General features: G+C 36.6%; 3 protein-coding genes across 3 annotated transcripts; 2 read left to right on the top strand and 1 right to left on the bottom strand.

The window, feature by feature from the left end:
• The first annotated feature begins 5401 nt into the window (after nucleotides 1–5401).
• On the top strand, nucleotides 5402–8863 carry LOC137728785 (putative receptor-like protein kinase At1g30570). The gene has a single exon (XM_068467550.2). The coding sequence runs from the start codon at nucleotides 6185–6187 to the stop codon at nucleotides 8747–8749; it is 2565 nt and encodes an 854-aa protein (XP_068323651.2). The 5' UTR covers nucleotides 5402–6184; the 3' UTR covers nucleotides 8750–8863.
• Nucleotides 8864–9568: 705 nt separating this feature from the next.
• Nucleotides 9569–12207, bottom strand: LOC137729337 (GDP-L-galactose phosphorylase 2). The gene is made up of 7 exons (XM_068468262.2): nucleotides 11720–12207; nucleotides 11361–11503; nucleotides 11215–11274; nucleotides 10893–11123; nucleotides 10417–10593; nucleotides 10066–10314; nucleotides 9569–9913 (listed from the first exon to the last, which is right to left on the bottom strand). Exons 1-7 carry the CDS (start codon nucleotides 11784–11786, stop codon nucleotides 9716–9718), a joined length of 1125 nt encoding a protein of 374 aa, XP_068324363.2. The 5' UTR covers nucleotides 11787–12207; the 3' UTR covers nucleotides 9569–9715.
• Nucleotides 12208–13581: 1374 nt separating this feature from the next.
• On the top strand, nucleotides 13582–19289 carry LOC137727953 (obg-like ATPase 1). Its single transcript, XM_068466815.2, has 12 exons — nucleotides 13582–13867; nucleotides 14196–14363; nucleotides 14511–14634; nucleotides 14956–15047; nucleotides 15225–15323; nucleotides 15757–15870; nucleotides 16474–16538; nucleotides 16940–17056; nucleotides 17462–17537; nucleotides 17677–17769; nucleotides 18610–18660; nucleotides 18936–19289. Exons 1-12 carry the CDS (start codon nucleotides 13781–13783, stop codon nucleotides 19032–19034), a joined length of 1185 nt encoding a protein of 394 aa, XP_068322916.2. The 5' UTR covers nucleotides 13582–13780; the 3' UTR covers nucleotides 19035–19289.
• Nucleotides 19290–19703: the final 414 nt, after the last annotated feature.

Genomic DNA, 19703 nt, shown 5'->3' with positions numbered 1-19703 from the left:
TTTCCGTTTTTATTATACTGTTATTGGACAGCCTCCAACTATATTATTTTCTCTTTTTTCTGATCAGTTCATATTTATTTTCAATTTTTGGCTGAGATCTCGTACTTCTTGATTTGAGAACTATATAATGACCAGGCCAGAAGTTATGATTTTTAGCCGTTGGATTTTCAGTTAAGGATTTAGGGGTCAAGACTTTAGAACAATTACATGGGTCGATTTATTCTAGAATTTTCGTAAATATAAACATTTGTTTTTGTTAATGCTGATGGTGGATTCAACGTTGCCACCTTTTCAAAATATGGAAAAGAATATATATCAGCAGCACATTAAGAGTTAGCTTGTATCGACTAGCTTTCGAAGTAACGATAGTTTTCTTCACTTGACGTTGTGTTTGACTTACATGGGCAAAAGAACAACATATATTTGTAATGACTTTGATATTTGTTATGAGGTAACTTTATTTTGTAGTTTGTGAAAAAAGAAAGGAGTTAGCATATCCAAAAATTAAACATTTGTGGAGTTGAACGTGACTTTAGGTTTGATTATTGCCAAAAATGAATTTGAATCACGTTTTTTGCTAGTCTATTGTGAAGCTAAACTTACCCTCTTTCTTTTAGCGTAGATAATAGTTTGTTTTAAAAAAATGTGACTTTGCCACTTAGTACTATCATCCAGTGGTATTCATTTTAACTTGTAAATGATATATCTTAGGTTCAAGTCTCACCAAATACGAGTTTGAACTAAATTATTACTAATTCATTGTGAGGCTGAGCCCACCTCCTCCCTCTTAGTGTAGAATAATATTGTTTGTTAGAAAAAAGAAAAAAAAAGAAAAAAAAAGACTTTAGGTAATTTAAGGACCAATGGGAAGTCAATGAATGGTGCTCAAATTTAATTTAGGTAATTTAAAAAGAATGGAGGAGGTCGTATGTAATTAAGTTTTCTATTAGATGATTAATTTAGTTGAGGCGCATCCTACCGCTGGTGTAAGACCAAGATTTAAGTCAAGAATCTTTACAAGTGTTTTAGTTAATCTAAGCAATCATGTTTGTATCATCACAAGTGCTGTCTCTTTCTACTTTTTATTTTATATGATAATCATTCCTCCTACTTAACTTTAGTTTAAATCTTTAACTTGTTGTATTTTGTCATGTAATTGAGATCCTCTTCGGATTTTTTTGACTAGAACCCCTGGACTCAAAAAACCGGACCCCCTCAATTTAAATGTTGGGACCTCATTAGTTAATCTTACTGGCTCACTTCACATAAAACCAAGCTTTTGAACGACCTGAATCTCTCCCTTTTTTGAACAGTTCGGATTTCCGAATCCCTCGACTCCGAAAACAGAGGTCCGGCGGATCTCAACTCAAAATCTAGTACACCTGACAGACAAAGTATCATTAATCCCATTAAAAATGGCCTAAGGTTTACCTAATCAAATGAACTTCATCTAATTTTCTGCACCTAATATGTTTTGAGACAGGCCTGCTTGTTAGTTGTATCATTATCTATGATTGATAATTCCAGGCTCCAGCAAATTATAAGCTGTGATGGGTCCTATTACTTTTGAATTTTTGTCACTAAAGTATAGGCTCTTGCGGGCATCTTCTCTTCAGCTTCTGCCCCTCTTTCTAGCATTCCAATTCCAGAGGACCCATACAATCATGTTCCCCAACACATAGTATTCCATTGGCACCAAAAGTTACATCATCTCTTTTGACTCTCGATTCAATGCTAAGCGGGAAAATGAGAAATTGAACATGAGATCTCGGGTGCGCGTTCTAACTCTCTTACTAGTGTTTTCTTATGTTATAAGTTGGACTTGGGAGTTTTGTGGTGATTGGGGTTTTTTTTCTGGTGAAAAAAAAAAGTTTAGGGAATCTCACTACCAGCGTCATGCAATACCCACAATTTCGAGTCAGAAAGACTTATGCGTGACATTAATTGCGAGGTGCCACCGGTACAGATTTACGTAGGAATTTATAAATCAGCACAAACGAGAACTGTTAGCAGCGTGACTCGAACCTTGATTAGGTGACACACAAGATATGAACCTTACCAATTAAGTCAACTCTCGCTGGCGTGATTGGGCTTTTTTTGGTGGAACATGAGTTTTGCAATATGAGTTGGACTTGGGAGCATTTGAGTGTGAAGTTAGCTCTTTTTGGGTCTCCAGTATCTACCAACTTATAACATAAATTAGAACTTATAATTGTTTCATACTTGATTAAGGATTTAACGGTTAAGGAATCAGTCCATGCTATGAGTTAGTCCTTTCTAGAACGTTCGCTTTCTCTTAATACGCGCATTGCAAGGTTTATGAAAATTATGATTTTGGTAATTGTTGTAGGAAGTTTAATTTACCATCACATGTGTTCTTGATATGTTAATTTTGCCTCAAAATTGATAACTTTAAGTTATTGGTTCTGAATTGCAACAATTAGTAAACTTCACACCTTAAATCGCGAAATAAAAACTACTGGAACTTCGCTTTATGTACTCCAATTTTCTCCACATGCACACATTTATCTCTGAATTCAGCAAATTACGACAAAATCAAAGAATAAAAAATGAACAAAAATGTATAAAAAGAGAGAAAAAAAATAATGTGGGAAATCATAATCCCAACAACAATTTGGCCAACAAATTATTAATATTTCTGGTGGGGTGGTTGTCCTTTTGATTATTGCTCATGGTTTGGTTGTTCTGCTGATCTAGGTTTGGCACTAATGCAATTTCGTAGGATTGTGTTTCATTTCTTTCTGCATTTTTTTGGTATGAATTGATTGATTTCTTGTTTATTAGTTGGTTAGTAGGTTTTATTGTTTTAAAGATTTGTATTTCTTTATGCCGGAAAGAACAACCAAATTTTGTTCCTTTATGCCTCTGCCCTTTTGTACCAATTTTTAGGGTTAACTCAATAATTATCATCTACAAAAAAAATATTATTATTAAGTAGAGTAAAATGATTCGAAACTATTACAATAATTTAAGAAATATATAGATAAAAACCCAACATGCTATCCGTTAAAATATTTTAGATAACATGCAAAAAAATTTGCGAATTTGGACCAAAATCAACAGTAAATCAAAACTGGAATCCATATGGGTTAGATATGCCAAGTACCTCTGCAATGATATACGACAAAAACTGACAAACCCATCATCAACAATTGCTAGCAACAATTTAAAGACCAAAAAGATTCATAAGATCACCATGCAATTAAATTAAGATAAAAATATTCAAGGTTGTTGGCGCGTCAAATCTTAAATTATGAACTTTTTGTGGCTCTCTTCTGCAAGTCACTTCATCCATTGGATTAGATTTAGATTGTTTTACCAAAATTTGTTTTCTTCAAGTTAATAGACTCCATATTTCTTTACACTAAAAGCCAGCTGAAAAATACTGTTCATTAACAGTGTTTTGAGGAAATTTCCCTTCAGCTGCTATCCATTTCTAACTTTTTTGGTGCGTTGCATGGTAGATTTACGAACCCGCACGTGCTAAAGTTCTGTTGGAGCGGAATGATGAAGTCGGTGGGGCTTGCATTAACTTAAGTTCTAATCTTTGTAGACAGTATTGTGAATTGCAGACAGTTGTTAAATCAATTAATTAAGAGTAAAGTGCTCGTTTTCTTATGAGGAGTTTGAATTTTGTTTTGTTTTGTTTTTATTTATTTATTTATTTTATCTAGTTCTTCCCCTCCTAAAGTGGAGAAAACTTGTTTAAAAAGTATACATAAAGTATTATAAGTGTTTTTGAAAGGGTGTTGAGAAGCAAAACAAGTAAAATCTTACCTAATAAGAATCTACCCATCTTGGATAAAAATTTAAAAGAATATTAAAGTTGGATGGCAACTTATACCTATTAGTCCATGTCCTTCCAAGGGGTCATAAGTCATAACCTCTCTGGAAAGGGATCCTCTCCGGATCCTTTCCATCAAGTCCACTAAGTTCATCCATTCGGACCATTAAAATTTGATCAAACGACTAATGTTACTATAACTTTTAATAGAACCCCTTGTGTTGTAGCCGTTGGATCAAATTTCAATGGTCCAGATGAATGAACTTAGTGGAAGGGATTCGAAAGGGATCCCTTTCCAACCTCTCTATCCATCACTGTTTTGGTAACTTTGTTTAGTCACTGATTAGCTGTTAATTAAATTGTTTGAGAACTTCCTAGCCATGCCAAAAAAAAAAAAAAAAAAAAAAGCATGGGTTTTTAGTTTTTACTAGTAGATTCATTTACAAATTTTTAAAAAGATGAGGTAGCCAAAGACTTTGCTTATCGAGCAGAGTAACGTTAGAAGATTCATACCGTCGATCTCATCTAATGAAACATTGCTTTCCAAAACTTGTCATCCTGTCCCCTTTCAAAAATTGAAATATCAGACAAAGCCAAGGTTTGTTCAGATTAACGTAACAAATGTAACATGGAAAGGTTCATGGAACCAAAAACAAAGAGCCGGAGACATAGCAAAACACAGAAACATGGCTCACCTGAATTAATGGCAAACACAATTAATTTTCTTGTTTTCTATTTTTTTCCTGACCAAAATTCACAGATTTCCAAGTACACTCTAAGTACGGGGCAGTACAAACTACAAAATCACAGTTTTTTTATTTTATTTTATTCATTTTTTATTGAGTAGGATCATTTACATGCCATTCTTTTAACTCTTACGCACGTTTGTTAATTTTTATCCATTAATCATTTTTAGTTCTTTTAATCTGACCGTTGAAAATCGAAAAAATTATATAAACAATAAAAATAAATATGCAAATAACACCACGCTTTTGATAAGTATAAAACAAAGAGAAGTTTTCGGTTCGAATTTCACGATGTCATGGGATATTAACAATTTCTTCAAATATTTTTCGGTAGGAATGAATTTTCCTCACGTTTAAGTTTATAACTCAAAAATCTATCTATTATTAATATTAACTAAATACGCTAATTTCAACTTATATTATAGTACATAAATAAATAATGTCTCATGACTTAAGTTTCTCGAGAACAAGAGGTAGAATAGAAATATGCCATAAGAATGAGAAAATTTTAAGTGTGTTGGAAACACAACTCTGCACACCAAATATTATAATACAATTTGTTGAATTTTTTTTCTTTCAAGAGTCTAACAAATTATATTGTTATACTTAATGTGTCGAAATATTTCAGGCACATTGAAAATTCTTTAGAAGAACAATAATTGAATAAATACAAAGTATATTATTCCAAATGTTTGTCATCTTCCAGACATGAGCATGTGACCCACTTCATAAATAATGGAACCCCATCTCAGGCTGCAAACGGCTACAAACTCTCACTCACTAAATTAACAAAAATAATAATAAATACTTTGAACAAATTTAAATTAAAAAACAAAACTTGACCAGAAAATGAAAATTGCATTAACAAACACCACCTGTTGCAGCAGTTACAATTTAAAATTTTAAAGAGTTTAAATGTAGTGATAAAGTGCAGAAATTTAATGCTGTCACTTGTCAGATTCCTGGTTCCTTTTGGGGAAATATACAGGACAAAGCAAAAGATGAATTAAACATTTCCATTCTGTTACATCAGCAATCCATGTTCCCCTTTCTTCTTTTGTTTTCTTTATTCTCATAGAACCCCCCATTGCTGAAGCAAAAACCTTTTTTTTTTTTCAAGCTTTTTTTTTTGTTCTGTTGAATTTTCGGTTGCATTGGTGGAGAAATCTGTCACCTTTGCCACCTTTTGTTGCAATCTTTTTTGCTGTAATCCTTTTTTTCAAGTTATTTTCTCCTGTTTTTCTCTTTGGTTAGTCTCACTGATGAAAAATTTGTCAATTTTGCCACCTTTTGTGACATTTCTTTGCTTTTTGCCCTCCATATTTTCTTGCCTCAGATCTGCAAAGAAATTGGGTTTGCTGATTTCTGAGAGTGCAATATAAATTTGCAGAAAAACCAGTCTTTCTTCATGGCAGGCATGTTTCTAAACAAGGAAATTTAAATGCAAAAACATGAGTGATGAAGTTGAAACCTTGATGGGGTTTCTCAATATTTTGTTGAAATTTGAGAAATTAAAGGTTGGGGTTTTTCATGGTTTTAGTATAATTTGAGCTCTTCTGGAAATTGGGTTGTTCTTGTTTTTCCATTGGGACCTCTCTTTTCACTGAAAAATACCACTTTTAGAAATTTGGTGATGGCGCTTCCGGTCAGGGAGATTTTTGGGCTGCTTTTTCTGGTGATTTTCTCTGCATTTGCAAGGATTGCAGAAGCTCAATCAAAATCTTTTCTGATAAATTGTGGCACAAATTCCAGCATCACTGTGAGTGGTAGGAAATGGGTTGGTGACTTAGACCCCAACAACAACATCACCCTCAGCTCCCCTGCGAATGCTGCATCCACAACTCCCTCAAGTGTTGATTCAACAACTTACGAGCCGCTGTACGTTACGGCGCGAATTTTCGATGGTGGCTTGAACTACTCGTTCCCAGGTACTCGGGGGAGCTATTTTGTTAGGCTCCATTTCTGTCCTTTCCCATTTGATCATTACAATGTGAATGAATCTAGATTTGGAGTTGTTGCAAATGGTCTGAAGTTGGTGTCTGAATTCAGTGTTTCGGGTGAGATATCGCGAAAAAATGCGTACTTGTTGAGTTCAGGGAGCAATTTAACTTCTTTCTTGGTTAAGGAGTACATTTTGGCCATCAAAGAGGATGTACTTGTTTTGGAGTTCATCCCGGTTAAGGGGTCATTTGGATTCGTAAATGCGATTGAAATTGTTCCGGCGGTGGATACATTCTTTGCAGGATCAGTTAGTAAAGTGGGTGGAAATGGTGCAAATCAGAGTATAAGTTGGCGAGGGATTGAGACTATGTATAGGTTGAATGTTGGGGGTTTGGAAATTGATCCCGGTCAGGATGCAGATCTTTGGAGAACATGGGAAGTGGATTCTAGCTACATGATCACAGAAAATGCCGGGTTGAAAATCAATAACAGTTCAAAGATTACCTTTTCATCCGCAAATGATTCCTCGGTGGCGCCTCTTCTTGTATATGAAACTGCAAGAACTATGGTCAACACTGAAGTGTTGGAGAAAAGGTTCAACATGTCGTGGAAGTTTGAAGTTCATCCTGATTTCGATTATTTAGTTCGACTGCATTTCTGCGAGCTGATTTTTGACAAAGCAAACGAGAGGATCTTCAGAATTTACATAAACAACAGGACTGCAGCAGATAATTTCAATGTTTTTGTCCGTGCGGGGGGCAAGAACAAAGCGTATCATCGGGACTTTTTCGATGTGGTGTCTCCGAAAGTTGACACACTATGGATTCAATTGGGTCCTGACACAGCAGCTGGGGCTGCAGGAACTGATGCTCTCTTGAATGGCTTGGAGATTTTCAAGCTCAGTAGAAATGGGAATCTCGCGTATGTTGAGAAGTATGATTCAGGTGTTACTTCACCACGGAGTTCAAAAAATCAAATGCTTTGGGTGGGAGTTGGAGCAGGTATCGCTTCTGTTGCCATTCTTGCCATTGTCATTTACTGTTTCTGCAAAAGACTGAGAGGAAAATCAAGTGACACGAAAAACACCCCCGCTCGGTGGAGGCCGTTATTCCTTAATGGCTCCATTTTAAACAGCAATGTCAATGCCAAGGGAGCAGGAAGCCAGAATCCTTCTGGTTGTGTGGCCTCTATCAGAGCTGGGAAGCGGTTCATGTTACCAGAGATTCGTGCAGCAACGAATAATTTTGATGACAGTTTAGTGATTGGACTTGGAGGCTTTGGTAAGGTGTACAAAGGGGAGACTGATGATGGCACTCTCGTAGCGATCAAGCGAGCCAACCCCCAATCTCAGCAAGGACTGGCAGAATTTGAGACGGAGATTGAGATGCTTTCGAAGCTCAGGCATAGGCATTTGGTGTCATTGATTGGATTCTGTGAAGAACAAAATGAGATGATCTTGGTTTACGAGTACATGGCAAATGGGACCCTTAGAAGCCATCTCTTTGGGAGTGATCTCCCACCGCTGACTTTTAAGCAACGACTAGAAGCGTGCATTGGTGCTGCACGAGGACTCCATTACCTTCATACTGGAGCAGATAGGGGAATAATTCACAGGGATGTTAAGACAACCAACATACTGCTAGATGAAAATTTTGTCGCAAAAATGTCCGACTTTGGATTGTCTAAAACAGGTCCGGCTTTGGACCACACCCATGTTAGTACTGCAGTTAAAGGAAGCTTCGGATATCTTGACCCTGAATATTATCGACGACAGCAGTTGACAGAGAAATCTGATGTCTACTCGTTTGGTGTCGTGCTGTTTGAAGCTGTTTGTGCTAGGCCTGTTATAAACCCAACCTTGCCAAAAGATCAGATCAATCTTGCAGAGTGGGCAATGATGTGGCAACGAAAGAGGTCCCTTGAGACCATCATTGACCGTCGTCTTGAAGGAAATTATTGTCCCGAGGCACTGAAGAAGTTTGGGGAGATAGCGGAGAAATGTCTCGCTGATGAGGGGAAGAGCCGGCCAACAATGGGGGAAGTTCTGTGGCACTTGGAGTATGCCTTGCAACTCCACGAACCGTGGATGCGTACCAATGCTGGAGACAATTCTTTTACAAGTAGTCAGGTTTTCGGGGGAGAAGCAGAAGAGAAGGAAGGAGCTCCGAGTTTTGATGAAGAGGCCGGTTGCAGCGGAAAGTCTACCACAAGAGAATCCGATGAATCTGCAGACGGAGGTGAGAGGCATGAAAATTGAGGAAGTGAAATTGTATTCACTATATTATTCCACTATAATTCTTTCATAATTGTTTTATGTAGCTGTATATTAATTTGAAGTTATGTTATATATATATATTGAGATTCTTCTTAAGACTTCATGTAATTGCTTTGAGGTTTTGGGGCAATTTTGAAATTTGCCTTGTTACCATATCACAAGGAGCCAAAAAATTGTTTAGAAAAATGACTAACTGGAATTTCGAATTGGGGTGCATTGAAGCGGGCATACTATCATGACTAACTGACCTAACCCAATACCAAAGGAAAAGAAAGGGACTTTTTGAGCACATACGCTATCTCGACTGCTATTGTCAATCATGTGCACATTAATATGAGAGGATGAAAAACCTTGCAATCTGTAACATGTTAGAAGCCAGATTTAAGTTCCACAAACTCTTCTCAGCAGTACAAGAGAAGAAGGTAAAGTGCCGGTCTATGATGACTTCCCTGAACTGGACACCACCAACCGTTGCATTAGTCCGACGTAATGATAACTAGATGTCAATATGTGACCCATCTCGGACATATAGGGGAAGTAGAGGTTCCATGTTGCAAAAGTCCGAGGTAACGATAACTAGATGTCAATCTGGGATTTGGATCCTCTCCTGAGCCAATGGAGATGATCCTTCTGACCAAGCATTAAAAATCCAACGGTCCACAATGCTTGGTCAGGAGGATCCTCTCCATTGGCCCAGGAGAGGATCCAAATCCATCAATCTGTGACCCATCTTGGACATGTCAAGGGTTTAGGGAAAGTAGAGGTTCCATAGCGAATAAATGATTTTTCGGAATCATATCATACATCAATAGATTTTACATTAATAAGAAAAATATACACTTCATTTCATCCCAGATTACAGAGTTGTACACTTTCATCCGAATACAGAATTTCATCGACTCTGTTTTTCGTTATTTAGCAACACGGGTAATAATCCAGCTCCCAAATTCAACATACAAACTTACCCGCAATGCTGCAACAGAGCAACTTCACTGCTTGGAAACCTTTGTCGTCAAGGGAGACGGTACTTAGCTGTTTTAGCAGAGCCTGCTCAGTAGCTTGATCAAATTCAGACCTCGATTTAAACAAGAAATACCCCCCACACTCCCAAGCAGAAAGGGTACAAGAGTCTTTTAATGTATGTAGCTGCATAAAACAAATTCGTTAGTACGCAAATCAACTGTGGACGTATTTTATAGACAAAAGCAAGATATTCGTTGTACCACTGTCACAGTGAAGAGTGAACATGCACAATAAATTTGAGGTTTTCAGCTGAAATAAAACAATTAGCCATTTACCTGGAAAAATAAGAATATCCTTTTGCCATGATCAGATATTAGCAGATTGTATGGAATGAGCTTTTGCTGTAAACACGAACATATCTCAGCAAGAACCTCCATCATAGTATTAAAGTGGTTGCTCTCCAATACGAGGGTCTTAATGGGGTAATCTGCAACACAAGAGATGCGCATCCCCTCTTTCCCAGCACCAAATATTGTATCGAAATGCATGAACTCAACAGGCAAAGGGATTTGAAGGTAGCAAGCCTGCACGCAATTGTATTTTTAATTATTGCAAGGAGAAAAATTAAGTTTTGATCTGAATTGTAAAAAGAAGAAGAAAAGGAACCAGTATAAGCCATTCTGTACCTGGAAATATAAAGGAGAAGCACTAGGTGAATAGTCATAGAATAGGCGAAAAGAGCAATTATTTATTTCAACAGCAATGCGCAGGACAAGTTCCAATGACCTTTTATCGAGGTACTGGTGAATAATTTTAGAGCCATGTGGTACCAACAAGACATGACCATATTCCACGGGGGATGCCTGAAAAATAAGCAAAGGATTGATTAGTTCTTACCTCGATACATGATTTCAGGATATCCACAAAACTTTAAGTCCTCAAAACAATTCATCACATACTAAGAGCCTCTAATGCCTCTGCGTCTACATGAAGAAGATATAAAATCAAAAGACAAATAAACATCTACACTTTGCATGGTTAAGATCATTTGGTATAGCTACTGAACAATCACCGGTTTGCACCATCTGAGGTGACATTTCAAATAGATGATTATCAACTTATGATCATTCCAGGTGACAAAAATAGATAAACAGTGCCTTACATTGATAGCAATCAATAAGGCACAATCAGGCACAGCAGCTGAAAGAACAAGCTCAGGGTTTGACTTTTCACCACTTGAAACACAAAAGAGTAGCTCCTCTTGCCGTTCCATCCAACTAAACTTGAACGCATCTTCTTGGCAGAAATTCTTGTTCTTGCCCATCCTTGGAATAAAATCCCTACTCCATCCTTCGTTAAACTGAGCAATAAACTTCTTCCTGCCACCGATGACCTGCACAAGCCATGGACCATCTCCAACTATAAGTGCCTTTACTTAAATCATCAATGTTACAAGAATCACCAGGCTATAGGGTAACAAAGACCTTGATTTCAGATGTTGTCACATCGTATCTGAACAGACCTTTCCACATTCGATCTTCCCACTGCCAAATTGGGAAAAAACACATAAATCAAGGACAAAAGTCTAAAACTGTCAAGGTTATAACTTATAGTTTGTAATGAACCGTACCTGCGCAAGAAGAATAGAATCCAATACACTCTGTTCTTCTCCTTCTTCTCCTCCTTCTTCTTCGACCACACACGAAATGCCTCCAACACAACCATTATCCAGTATCGAATTGCTACTAAAACGATACAAGGGGATTTTTATACCTGTGAAAATTCTTTCATCAACACTCGAAAAAATCCATGGGAAAGATAAAAGCAACAAAATTTGAAGTCCTTCTGAATATATAAACCGATTGATCCTTGAAAAACAACATGAACAATACAAATGTAAGAAAAATAAATAAAATGCAGATAAAACCCAATCAAATTCAATCAGAAATATTCAAACCCATCAAATCAAAAGCAAGAAAAATCACAAACCTTGCAGAGAAAATGGAGGGAATTGCGACGTAAAGTTACCATCTTGAAGCTGCTTAACCGTAACCATTGATTACTTCTTAATAAAAAACGAAGTACACTCAAAACCCAGAAGGGGAAACACAGGCGGTCGTCGTTTTCAGAAGCAACCGCCGCCGGCAAGGTAGGTGAGATCGGATGGATGCCCACCGGCGGATGGTAGGGCACCGCGACCGCCGTGAAACGAAGGGCATGCAAGCAGCGAATTAGTGAAGGCTCTCATGCATTCTCTGCTGCCTCTCGAAATCTTAATACTGGTGATTGCTTTGATTAGAGCCGTGATTGCATCTACGAAGCCAGCCCTCGCCGGACCAGCGATTCCGAGTCTTCAAATTGGTCGAGAATGTCGATGATTGTGCGATCGGAAAATCTGTATCAAATGTCTATCTCTGTTTCTCTTTCTGTTCTTCTTCTATCTCGTGACGTCTTTTGAATTCGCGATACAGAGTTCTGAATCTACGGTTTGCTACCGGGGCGAATGGGAGACGGACACGTGTTCTGGTTTTCCGTCTTTTGACCGATCCCAACCGTTCATGTGTAAAGATATTACGTAACTGTTTTTGGATTTTGGATATTCGGTCGGATCTATTTATTGGTTTTTTGGGTACAGAGGGGGCGAATAAGGATCCTCTTCGGATATTTTCTATGAGAATTTAGGATATTCTTATATCGTCTTCTTTCATCGATTCGGTCAAAAATCATTTTAAATATTTTTATTTAAAATTAAACATAAACAATAACTGACTAAAATTGGCTGATGTAAGTTAAATAAACACGATTTGAGAATTCTCGCAAAGAGGATTCTGAGAGGATCCTTCTTCGAGAAGAGCATCGGGCTGAAACATAAATGACATCACAAAGCCCATTGGGTTGGCGGAGCCTTAAGGTGAAATTCGATGGTATGTGATTGTCTTTGAGTCTCCAATTTTCGTTCTTAATTAATGAAAATATCATTAGCAAACATTTTTGTAATTGTTTGTCTTTCATAAATTCAAGAATTTCACCTCTAATTGAAATTCAATTACCCTTGACTGTCCTTATAAATCATTACTCTGAACCCGAAGGCCAACTGAATCGTATAATCAACTTACTTTATGATGTGAATGCCTCTACTGTAGATCTGTATGTAGCTCGGACTCAGACCGTAACATTGATTTATATAATTGTTATCATACTACATGTATTTAATACAATAATTACTTTATTTGTTCGTCAATTTATGGGCTAATATTGTTCATAAAATGTGAGAAACTCATGTACGTGAGTGAGATTGAACAGAAAAATAGATAAAGTTAGTAAAAAGAACCAACAATATAATACATGGTTAAATCAAAGTACAGAAAAAACTAATACTGGACTTCAAACCAAAAATTAAATTCGGAATCAAGTTTAGGTCCATTGCAAAATTAAGCCTAGTTTTTTTGTTACAATTTATTTATTCAATTTACCAGTAAGTTAAGAGTCCATCTGAATGTATTTTTCAAATAACTAAAAGCTTCAAACCATCAAATTTTTTTTTGACAATAATTAGCATTAAGAAAAAATTTAGATTAAGAAAACACATATATTTTAAAAAATTTGCAATTTAAAGTGCTTTTGAACAAAAAATAGTTTTTTGGCTCGTTTGAAAATATTTTTAAAATAACTAAAAATAATTTTAGAAAAAATATTTTTAAATTCTAAAAGTATTTAAAATGATTCAGGCAAGAAACACCAGTTATATATTTATCATAAAAAGCACTTTAAATAATTTTTTAAAATTTATTTAGATTTTTACTAGTGATTAATTTAAAAATAATTTTCTCAAAAGTACATTTAGTTGGTGCGTTGGGGTAACGCGAGTGCGTGCCAACTGCTCGGACTAGGGTTCGAACCGTTTGGGTGTAAGAAAGCCCGGAACTGATAGCTGAAACATTTCTCACTCTCCTCCTTCTTGAACCACCTCATTACTCGCTCAGTACAAAACCCCTAGAAACTCTCAGAACCCTCACTCCGTCGTCTGCGTCTCTCTCTCGGAATCCAAAAATGCCTCCGAAATCTGCAAAATCCAAGGAAGCACCAGCCGAGCGACCCATCCTCGGCCGATTCTCTTCTCACCTCAAGATTGGCATCGTAAGCTCACAATCTCTGATTCTCCCCGTTTGTTATTTTCTGTTTGTTTCCCGAGAAAATTAGGAACTGAGCTGGAGAAATATTGTACTGAATCGGAGTGAATCCATGTGCTCTGCGGTTATTAGTAATTTCGATTCATTTATAAGGAATTTCGTATTTGATTGGGTCATTTCCGTATCCGTATACTAATTTTTGGGTTTAGTTGTAGTTAATATGCCTTCTATGGAAGTTTAAAGCTTGAAATTAACAAAAAATTATTAATTTATTTGTTTTTAAGGTGAAGTATCGTGCATGGAATGATTGTATCTAAGCTTTTGTTTCTGGTTAGGTTGGATTGCCGAATGTTGGAAAATCCACTCTGTTTAACACTCTCACAAAGTTGTCGATACCTGCCGAGAACTTCCCTTTCTGCACAATTGAACCCAATGAAGCCCGAGTCCATGTTCCCGATGAGCGATTTGACTGGCTTTGCCAGTTATACAAGCCGAAAAGCGAGGTTTGTCCGCTCACTTGATCTACTGTCGTAAATATGAATTGTGATTTTTTTTTTCCGCAAGGCCATTGGCTTTCTGATTTGGTATGAGTTTATTATTCATGCATCTAGAATTCTTATGTTTTTTTTTGAACTTTTCTTGGCATGCAGGTCTCAGCTTTTTTGGAAATCCATGATATTGCTGGACTTGTTCGAGGTGCCCATGAAGGACAAGGGTTGGGCAACAGTTTCTTATCCCATATCCGTGCAGTTGATGGCATTTTTCACGTTCTACGTAAGATGTTTATAACTTTGATGTACTTCATGCTTGAATACTGTTATATTAGTAGTTATAGCACTTCTGTGACTTCCAAAATCACTTATTTTGCCCAGACGTTGCCCATCTTCGCTTTTAGTTTTTAGAAACAAGAAATTTCCCTCTATCTTACAGCCAATTCGTAAACTCTGATTTACGTTCTTTAGTGTTGCAATCTTATTGGGAATTATCTGGAGAGGTCTGTCTCTTTTTTTCTTCGGGAATTTTCTTCTTTTTGTGATATTATATGAGTGTAATGCTACTATGAAATTCACTGTTCTCTTTTACCATTTTTTCTAGGTGCATTTGAAGATCCGGATATCATCCATGTTGATGATACCGTGGATCCTGTGAGGGATTTGGAGATTATCAGCGCAGAATTACGCCTAAAGGTGAGCTTTATAGTCAATAATTCTCTAACTATGATTGATTCTTGATTGTTGCATGTGATCTATATTCAAAACTATCATTTGATTTGCTTATGATCTCATCTTGGTTGTTGTCTATCTTTGCAGTTAACTTATTTGTCCATATTGAATTTTAAGAGAGTTACATCTTATGTTTTGCAGGATATTGAATTCATTGAGAGGAGGATAGAAGATCTAGAAAAGAGCATGAAGAGAAGCAATGAGATGGCATTAAAGATTGAACATGAGTTGTGCCAAAAGGTTTGAGTGTATGAGATAATCTTGTCTAATATACAATCATATGATTTTAGTTCCTTTAACTGAGACAATCAATTAAGTTTCTCCGAGGCATTGTGAACAATATACGTCTTCTAGTTTCTACCCATTTGTTTTGCATGGGTATGATGGCTGGGATGACATAATATATTTAGAAAAGTTAGTCATAACAATGTAGAAGGGAGATGAGAAACAAATCATGTAAAAAAATGAGGTTGTTTCCTTTCTTACATTTCACAACTGGAATGTTTCCACACTAACTTTATTTCATAGCAAGGTGGGGTAAAAGGGATCATCAGTATTTTTTTGTCTTTTCATGATGCTTTCATCTCTAAAATGGTCTAGCATGCATTTTATTATTGTTTTATATTTATTTACAATTACTCACTAATATTTAACAATGACCGTGGATCTAAAGATCAAGGCATGGCTTGAGGATGGAAAAGATGTCCGTCTTGGGGACTGGAAAGCTGCTGAAGTTGAGATCCTGAATACCTTTCAATTGCTGACAGCCAAGCCTGTTGTTTACTTGGTAAATTCTCCTTACCATGGTGGCTTTGTAATTTTTCTGTGCATGTTGCAGTTTATATCTATCATCCATGTTCAGTATTTTCTACTTCACAGTTTTTCTAAAATCAGCATACGTAAACGATAATTTCTTTTTTCTTGTAAACAAAATGAAGCGTTGGTATATCTTCTGCATGTTGACCTCCTCGAAAAATCAGTGGGAATCGTTAATGTCTTGTTCTTCCATGAGCGTATCACGCTTTCTTTTAAAATATATTAGAATTAATCAAGTGAAGAATCTGTGGTGGGACATTTAACAAAATATTTAGAAGAAAGAGTTTTTGTTATTTTTATCTTGTTTTCAGAAATTTGAATAGACAATAATTAATAATTATAGTAATGTACTCCTCGAAAGAAAATTTCTGAAACATGTATAAATGTGCAAAGCACCATTCTAGTTGTGTACATTTTGATTCTAAAATTAGATTGTCAGATTGTAGAAATTGTTTTGCTACCAGCCTTTTTGTGCGCTTATGTTTTTTTAGCTGGATTTCAAGCTCTGGATCTCGCTTTTAGCTATTTTAGGTGTGGATGATGATTTTTGATATCTGTAACTATATTTCCACAGGTTAACATGAATGAGAAAGATTACCAGAGGAAAAAGAACAAGTTCTTGCCAAAGATCCATGCGTGGTAACCTTCTGATATTTGTTTTCTCCATCCACTCTCTCTTGCTCTGTGCATTTGCGTGCTTCTGCATGCATTGTCAGTATGTTTGCATCCTTGTGCATGTCTATCTGTGTGTGCACAGGAGGTAGTTATGTTCATACATGAAAGTGCAACTTTTTTGTGTGTTTACAGTTCACATCCTTTTCAATTTTCACACAGTTTACTACGGGATTCATACTGTTGGTTAGGCTTTTTGCTATGAAAAGCTTAAAACAGATAGATGCTTCATAGATTGATTTAAAGTGTATGCATTACATTAGCTTTCTTAGGCTTTATTTTACCATTTTCCTTCTAATTTTCCTAAATATGTTACATCTTGAAACCAATCATGTGGTGAAGGTAACATTGCCCTTTTCATTTCATAGGGTGCAGGAACATGGAGCTGAACCAATTATTCCATTCAGCTGTGCGTTAGAAAGGAATCTCACTGATTTGCCACCTGAAGAAGCAGCAAAGTATTGCGAGCAGAACAACGTGCAAAGGTTAGTTCAACCTTTAATGTGTTGTGTCAATGGATGAGTGAATGAATGCTAGCATATGGTTTAAATCTTTCATTATTTTAGTAAGGACTAGTAGCTAATGTGTTTTATTTCTTGGAAGAAAATTATATTTATTTCAATGCAGAGAAACACTGGCACACACTGCTACTTTTTTTTTCTGCAAGTTTATGTTAAACTGTCCATGTTAGGGGGACGTTGCCAATCTTTTATTGGCTACTTTTACTCTGATTCTCCTGAGTAATTGTCAGATTCAGTTTGATTATTTGTTGTTAAGAGTCCCTTAATGTCTTTCTGCATCGGCAATAAGTCCTTAGGATCTTGTAGCGTAGGAACAGAGTGGATATGTAGTATGTAATTTGTATGCTGACTGGTTCAAATCTTCTACAGTGCCCTTACAAAGATCATAAAGACTGGATTTTCAGCGATTAATCTCATATACTTTTTCACGGCTGGTCCAGATGAGGTAAAATTTTCTAATATTCGTTCTCATTACTATTCTTTTGAAGTTAAACTTGATGCCACTTGTCTAGGGTTACTCTTTTTGATTAGCTGTTTTTACATGTACTTGATCTGAGTCTATCAACTACTATCGCATTTGGCAGGTTAAGTGCTGGCAAATTAGGCGGCAGACAAAAGCTCCTCAAGCTGCAGGGGCCATCCACACTGATTTCGAGAGAGGGTTCATCTGTGCTGAGGTTATTTCTTGCTCATATTAAATCTTGTCTGGCAATAATTCTTCTTTATTAATATTTTTTAGCTCTAATCTATGATATACAAATACAAGAGATGGCTTGGCTCTCTACACGTGCAGTCAAAATTAAAAGAAAAATGGCATTGGTGAATGATTTTTCTGTTCAAAACTATGCATGAAAAAGAAATTGAAGAGAGAAAAATTTAGAAGGTTGTCATATGGATAAAAAATATTATATTTAGCGTGAATGTAGTATTTACTTTACATTTTCCATTCTTTTCTTTCTTGCTTTTAAAGAGCTATCACCTTCCCTTTGTCATCTATTTCATTTCTTTTCTGAAATATCAGTATGTATCAACAAACATTATTCCTTGAGAGAAAATAATTTCCAACAGGCGATAGCAACTGTTATAATTCTTTTGGTCGTATAATAGCAACCTCATATAGTGCTATATATATATATGTGGACCTATGTTGAAGGCTTGGAGCATCGTTAGTGCCTGTTTGGTGTGGCCTTGATGAGTCGAGTTTTTTATTGTATGGTAACTGTGGTTAATAAAGGTGATACTAGTAGTCTGGCACTGTAACAAATTTATTACAAGAATCATATTAACGTGTCTACAACTATTTTCAATTGGAATAATCATGAAAATAACTATTTATTATTCTATAACCGTTATCATGTTGCTGTAAGAGGACCACAACATTCCTGTATGCTATGATTGCTGTCGCCATTATATTACTGCTTCTCTGTTATCATTACTAAAGTGCTCCTACCTGTTCGGAATAGAGGATGTACCAGATCCCTCAAGTTCATTGACTGGGATTCTTTCTTGATTGGCAGGTGATGAAATTTGATGATCTGAAGGAACTCGGAAGTGAGCCAGCTGTTAAGGTATGGGCTACGTTCTGAACAATGTCTTGTAGGCTTTAAATATAATTCTCATCATATCATTGCTTTCATGACATGCAAATCGTAGGATCGTATTCCTATGATTCATAATCCCTAGATAGCCAGTCGTTGCTCACCCAATGGCTTTTAGCACCCATGGCTTTGCATTATATAAGGAATTAGTTTCTGCTGTTTCGGCACAGCTATTTGCTCTACCAGGTGAGGAATTGTCATGGATTTAACTTTGCTAGTTAATTTCATGTAATTTCTCTGCTTAGGCTGCTGGTAAGTACAGACAGGAGGGGAAGACATACGTGGTCCAAGACGCAGACGTCATCTTCTTCAAGTTTAATGTTTCTGGGGGTGGGAAGAAGTGAGCATCATCGCCAGCACAGCATATAATCTTAATTTGCTAATTCTGAGAATGCATTTCGATGTCATTCATACGATTGTACACTTGCATCGTGAAAATGGCGAAACAAGCGGTAGCGTGTTGTGTTTTGTATCTTCGCTTCGGGGCTAAATTTTTGTTCGGCTAGTTCAGTTGCCACTCTGATATTTGTTGGGAAGTTGAATGTAGACTGTGGAGAGCAAATATATAAATACATGATATATCTGAAATTCCCTGTCCATCCAGATTCTAAATTTGATTTCCTTTTACTCCCCCTTATCTTTTACATCAATTGCAACAATCCAATTATCCAAGTTACACCCCTCCATGAGGACATTGAGTTGCTGCCGACTGCCAAGCTCGTAGAATTGGGATTGGGGAGGGTAAAACCTTTGTTGAACAGTGGTACCAAACACCCGCGACCTAGAGGAGAGACTTCCGTGTCCCGGTTCCATTGCCCCTCTTTCTTGATGAGAAGGAAGAGGGGATGGTAAAATTGTGGCAAGGAAGTATTTTCTGGTCCTCTTCGGCCCCTTGATCTTGTTTGTATCCGCGTGATTTAAATTAACGAGAAATCAAGAGACAAACAACTGCAGGAGGATAGTGCATGACAAAATGTGAAAGTTGATATCATATAAAGGTGTTGGTTACCAAC

Source organism: Pyrus communis, chromosome 10 (assembly GCF_041283825.1).
Source record: "Pyrus communis isolate YQ-2024b chromosome 10, ASM4128382v1, whole genome shotgun sequence".
In the NCBI taxonomy this organism is placed as follows: domain Eukaryota; kingdom Viridiplantae; phylum Streptophyta; class Magnoliopsida; order Rosales; family Rosaceae; genus Pyrus; species Pyrus communis.
This window is presented reverse-complemented; position numbering and strand designations above follow the sequence as displayed.

Coding starts and splice junctions, on each gene's coding strand:
- LOC137728785 (XM_068467550.2), top strand. CDS start 6,185: ATGGCGCTTCCGGTCAGGGAGATTTTTGGGCTGCTTTTTCTGGTGATT.
- LOC137727953 (XM_068466815.2), top strand. CDS start 13,781: ATGCCTCCGAAATCTGCAAAATCCAAGGAAGCACCAGCCGAGCGACCC. Junction 16,539..16,939: donor TTGCCAAAGATCCATGCGTG/GTAACCTTCTGA, acceptor TTCATTTCATAG/GGTGCAGGAACATGGAGCTG. Junction 17,770..18,609: donor GAGGGTTCATCTGTGCTGAG/GTTATTTCTTGC, acceptor CTTGATTGGCAG/GTGATGAAATTTGATGATCT.
- LOC137729337 (XM_068468262.2), bottom strand. CDS start 11,786: ATGGTTACGGTTAAGCAGCTTCAAGATGGTAACTTTACGTCGCAATTC. Junction 11,275..11,360: donor ATTCTATTCTTCTTGCGCAG/GTACGGTTCATT, acceptor CCAATTTGGCAG/TGGGAAGATCGAATGTGGAA. Junction 10,315..10,416: donor CTTCTCCTTTATATTTCCAG/GTACAGAATGGC, acceptor AATTGCGTGCAG/GCTTGCTACCTTCAAATCCC.